This window comes from Saccostrea echinata, unplaced genomic scaffold, assembly GCF_033153115.1.
Source record: "Saccostrea echinata isolate AGI-Se365-2 ecotype Australia unplaced genomic scaffold, CSIRO_AGI_Sech_v1 ptg000054l, whole genome shotgun sequence".
Lineage (NCBI taxonomy): Eukaryota > Metazoa > Mollusca > Bivalvia > Ostreida > Ostreidae > Saccostrea > Saccostrea echinata.
In genome coordinates, this window is record NW_026889803.1 from 5492758 (window position 1) to 5498757 (window position 6000).

At 31.4% G+C, this 6000-nt stretch overlaps 1 protein-coding gene across 2 annotated transcripts in view; it reads left to right on the plus strand.

Moving 5' to 3' along the window:
• Positions 1-5737, plus strand: part of LOC133172538 (nuclear factor of activated T-cells 5-like) — a 29269-nt gene extending 23532 nt beyond the window's left edge. For both annotated transcript variants that reach the window (XM_061307449.1, XM_061307451.1), the window contains exon 15: positions 2808-5737. In XM_061307449.1, the coding sequence (XP_061163433.1) occupies positions 2808-2866 (59 nt within the window). In that variant the 3' untranslated portion in view covers positions 2867-5737. The remainder of the gene's footprint in view (positions 1-2807) is intronic.
• The last annotated feature ends 263 nt before the right edge of the window (positions 5738-6000 follow it).

Sequence of the window (6000 nt, forward strand, 5' to 3'; positions counted from 1 at the left end):
CTTTAATATAACTAATTTCACAAGTGACATACCTTAATTTATTTCTATGTCTGTTATACCAAAATAGATCATTTTTTAAATTCATCATGTCATTAAAATAATCACGAGTTGCTGTTGTCTCACGTCATATAAAATATCAGGTCATTTAGAAATAACTTTTTTTTAAGTAACAGGAATTCATAGAAAAAAAAATCAGGTCTGACAATTTAAAATTTTTTTTTTTTTTAGTATGGTTATGGGGGGGGGGGGGGGGGTATATAGCATGATATAGAGATAAATTCTCAGTTTTTATTCTCTACAAGTGTATTTTGGTAAGCATCATCTATTATCAATATTTCCCCCATACAGGCAAAATTATCTCAATCAGGTCTTCAGTATGTCAAGTCTTTAGTATGTCAATTGAGTCTTTAGTTTATCCCAAATAAATTGGTTTTATTAATTGAACCAATGGATTGGATTGAAGTAACACAATGCAAAAGTTATTAAGAATTTAATAATTGCTGTTAACAAGTGATAATTGCCACATAATTAATTTAATTGATCTTAGGCGCGAACCGTCTTGGGGCGAAACGTCTCAGCGCAAATGGTCTTTAGGGGCGAACCGTCCCGCACTCATTTGAAAGAATGTGTTCTTTGTACATAAACATGACAATTTGGTAAGAATTTTTGTAGGATTATGTAAATGATATATATATGATAGCATTACCTTTCTTGATATGTTTTAATTTCCTTTAAAAAATATTTTTGGATTAACTTCCAATATGCTGAAATTAGATATTGGCATTTTTTTTCTTCAAAACTTGATAGAATTTGTTTATTCTTCATATATAGATGGAAGATATGTTTCAAGTGCAATTCTCTGCCACTTGATAACACTCTAAAATCTTGTTAGAACAGAATTACTGATTATCATTTTCACTCAGCACAATAAGAAAAGCAATTGTGTTAACAGCTGTGACAAAGATGTAGAAAACTGTGAAGAATCGATCCAATGTATAAGCCAGCAATTCCCACTCATTTAAATTCTTGCTGCCTTCAGAATGCACAGACTTGTCGCTTTCCTGGTCCCGTCCCTGAACTTCCCCCTTCTCCCAGTTGTCGTAGATAGTATTCTCAAATGCCTGTGAGTAGAGTGACTTGATACTCTTCCTATTCTTTTTGCCTTTGTTAGTGGGGATCACACTGGTTCTTACAACTAGTTCCTCGCTTCTTTCTTTTGGGCTATTTTCATGAGATTTGACAGGTTTAAGATTGTGTGGTTTGATGAACATCAGTCGACCTAGTTTCTTAATCAGAATTTGACTGACCCATCCTGGCACCTGTTTGCCACTGAAATCATGGTAGAACAAATAAAGTACTATGGCTGACATCACACAGGACAAGCAAGTGAGCAGAAGGGTAATGAGGAAGTAAATTCCAATTTTTGGAAAGAATTCAGATGATGATGGAAGTGTATCATGGATAACAAGCAAGAATACAGTGACTGCCAAGAGGATGTTCATGTGGAATGTTATCTTTTCTCCAGAGATGGATGGCAAAACGAATCCAGCAATGGATAATACAGTGAGAGCAAAGAAAGGCAAAATCATTGTAATTATGTAGAAGGTGGCCTTGCGTTTTATCTCCAGTTTGTAGGAAATGCTGGAGAAAGGGTCTTTACGGGAGATGTATGAATTTATCCTCTTTGTTGCTTTTAGACTGACCACTATCCACTCTTGGTGGTTGACAAAGGAAGTGAGATCTCCAGTATCAGATTTACTGAACATTTCTATATACTTGTTTGAATGTATCCATGAACCAAATGTCATAGTACACATTTGATGATCATATGGGAACATGGAAATGTTCATTCCACATGTCATATGTACTGTTGTTGGAAAATGATATTGAATTTCTCCTGTGTTTGTTATCAAGGCTCTGTATTGCTTCATATCTGGCATGTTTGCAATATCATCAATACCTTCAAATAAAGTCACATCTGGAATCCAGAGTTTGTCATATGGGACTCCTATCTCAGAAATTCCACCAAATTCTGAAGTACTCCATATGAAGTTACAATCATTCCATATGAGTCTGACCCAAATTTTTAGTTTAATGGCCTCATTTTTCTCAGATAATTCCACAATTTCTCGGAGGCCAACATCAATTGTTACATTCATGGCATTTTCACTACAGTGAGGATGAATGGTTGATGTGTAGTTACCCTCAAACAAAGTCTTGTATAATACAGAAATAAAATGGTTTCGATGAACACTTGAAACGTTCAAAGATGTTAGAAAAAATAAACTGAAAATGCTCCATAGCAATGTTGACCACATTATTCCTTCAAGGATATTTGAAAGGTGTCTATTGAAATGAGGAAATGGGACTAATTTTTAAAAAAATCTTTACTTTCCTGTTTTTTATTGTTAAAATTTTCAACAAAAATGACAATCTTTAGAATTTATTTGTATAATGTAGAAAGGTTTTTTTTTTTTATATTGTTCCTGTCAATTGAAATTTAATAGAAGGAAGAAGGTCTGGTAAACTTGAAAGATTTTGAAAACTGAAAGAAAAAATATTAGCCAGGAAATATTTCATTTTTTAAGCTATATTTGGGGAGGGGGGGGGGGGGGTAATGTTACAAAGATGATTTTCTGATTTTGATATAAAGAAAAAGTATCTTCCTATTAAGATTGAAAATTTTAAGTGCATCTGGTGTCAAAACTTGATTCTCTTTTATGTAGTATAAAGTGATGAAAATGTGCATTGTTCTACATGATATATTTTATTTATGAATATTTAAATTTATTTAATTTTTTTTTCAGTTGAAAACATCCTGAGATCCATTTTAGACAGTCTGCGCCCACAAGGTGGCAGCACATAACATACACATCTGCGTCTGTGTAGCCAAAATGACAGCATTGAAAAGATGGGGGGGATTCTGCAGATTGACTTTTCAGTATTTATTCAACAATTCTTTTGTGATAAAACTTTATTGTGTTTGTTTATGTTGTTTTTTTTCTTTTGGTTATTCTGTTATTAATGTACAAATGTAGTTCCTTTAAAATGTGTAAGATCCAAGCAAGATTCACAGCACAAGACATGTACATGTATATAACCCAAGTTTGTCTTTACAAACCTCTAAAAAAAATTTCTAAGTTTTGGAGTTACATAATTTATTAGATCTCAAAACTTCACTTCAGTTTTAGATTACTGGTCAAGTAATCTGATGCTGAGGCTATTTGTATAATATTGAGACGGAAAAAATCTGCTGTACGTACGTAATTAAAGTGTTTTGATTGAAGCAGACCATAAAGCATGGTTGTTCAATTTTTTAAAAAGGTTGTTAGCTAGGGTAAAGATTATTTTTTGAAGGCTTAAGAAAGGGTAAAGGTGAATGCTGATGCTACGATGAATGTATCACTTCAACAAAAAAAATACTACCCATATGGCCATACAATTAAAACCAGAAATTCAAAGGTACCTGTATTTTTTCCATATCTTTTCCCTGATCAGATGTGTTCATGTAAATTGAAAATTTTTAAATTTTAGAAGAAAATGGATTTTACTTTGGCAGCTCTCAACATTGTGTGTACCTATTCATATTTATTAGTATTATTATTACACCTTTTGTTTTTAAAATGTAATCATTCTTGTTATTTCTCCAGTTACATTATTGTGTGGGAGTAGGATGTTAAAGAAATGCAGTGACTTAAATGTGTAAAAAAAATATTTGTGCATAGTATTTTAGATACATCTATGTATTCTATCACCTTTTTAGAACATTGTACTCATTAAAATTTAATACAAAGAAATATCAGAATGAGAAAATTGCCATCAGGGGAACATCATTGTTAACAGATTACCAAAAGTTACTTAAAGTGGAAATTTTCATGATTAAATTTTTTTCCCTCTGAAAACTGCTTACAAACAATACATTTGTATTCTTGTGTGTTTTGATATGAAATGGGAACTTTCTGAAATAGCCAAACAGATTTTGACACATTGTATTAGCTTTTTGCATATTAAAATTACATTTTTCTCGAATAAAAATTTCACCGTATTCAATTATCAAACATGATGCATATTTTTATCACTCTTCTTCATTGTAAACCCTACTTAGAATATTTATAAATTTATCCATTGCAAAGCAAATGCCTGAATTCATGTATGAATCAAATACTGTGAAGAAAAATCGACGTCATACCTTGTAGTATCTATTGTACCTGTACAATGTATTGAATTTAAACAGACATTTTTGTATACCACTTTTTTCAGAGTTCTGTGCATCCAATATTTTTTCCACCTTTTTGTGATATTACTTAGTGCTAGGATTTGACATCATAGCATATATCAGATTAGTATTGAGTAGAGGAATTGGTGCTGTGATTATTTTTCATCGTTCCTTGGACAAAGTCAAATTATTTTCCTATATACCGGTTGATTGGTATCTTAGATGTACATATCCTGTGAGATTACTTTTCATGCACAGTCAGATGTTGTCATTTTCATCACAGAATTTTATCTTTGTTCATGAATAGCTTCACCATGCTTGCATCTGCAACACTGCATGCCTTTAGAGAACATTATTTGTTGTGAAAAAATGTTAGAAATTCCAAATATTTCAAATCTGATAATTTTTACTGCATAATAAGGAAAGTTTGCCCGAATTCCTTAGAGGTTGCAGAACTAGTTTGTATTTGTGAAAGATAACAAATCTTTCCATACATGTGTTCACTTCAAAGTTTAAAGTAAAGTAGTTATATTAAATAAATTGTCATTAAGAATTAAAGATGTATTTTAGATAATGAATTTTTGCAGCATACATTAATAGACTAGCATATTGATGATGTAATATTTGAATTAGCCCTGAAATTCACCTACATGGTAGCTTCTAATTTTTTTCAATTTTAAAAAGAAATATAAATAAAATTTTTAAAAATATTTTTGATAATTGTTTATGTAGAGTAACTATGTATTAACACTTTTACTTTGGCCTGCAGGAGTTACAATTGAATATAATGTATCTTTAGAAAGATTTGGAAGTATGTTTTAACAAGGATATAGAGGGTTTTCTGTATATAAAGGTTGATTGACGTTAAGTAAATGTAAAATTCGGGGAACTGTGAATCTCGAGCCGAAATCTGCCCTGTACAGTAAACAAGTATTGTTTTAGTTTGCTTCACACTTTGTGATATTGGTATCGTTTTACTTGTATGCAAATCAAATCAGATGCATTGTGTTTAGTAATTTCTCATTACTAATATATATATAAATGGCACAGTAATGCTTGCCTGAAGGCTTTAGTATTTTCATTCCTCATTGCAGTATATGTAGTGTTGGCCTCAGTATAATTATTAAAGAGAGCCTGCAGGTTTGTTTTACACATATATATGTATTGTTTTTTATGTTCTCAGCTTGTTACAGTTTTTATTTGTTATGTTTTAATCAAGAACTGTGAAATCCTGACAAAAAAAAATTACTACAAAACTTAACAATAACTAACATGGAACATGTTCCATCAGTAAACAGAGACTATGTTCTTCCATCAGCTGTTTAATGTGCTTATTCAAATTTGAATATCACTTTCAAATTCATACTGGCACTGACTTGTTACCAAAGGTAATGAACTGGAGCGTCATTTTTAAAAAAAAATACAGCATGCTTTTTTCCATAGAGAATTCTTTACTGTATTGATTTTTATCTTTGTTTACTAGATGTCACATTGAGTATTAAAAAACAAACGAACAAAGAATGTGGTTTTTTTTAATTTTTTTGAAAATTGCTGGTGAACATTGCTTTGGATATGTCTGAAACAAATGGTAGACATGGAATAAAAGGAGCCGCACATCAATATTACTGACAACTAGTGGGAAATTTATTCAGAAATTTAGCAATAATTGTCACTCATGTCCAAATATGGTTTTATGTGTACATGAATGTAGTGATGCCTTTCCAGCACCATCAGCTACTGTGCAATTTATGCAAGGGAAATACTTTAAAAGATGCATTGTTTCT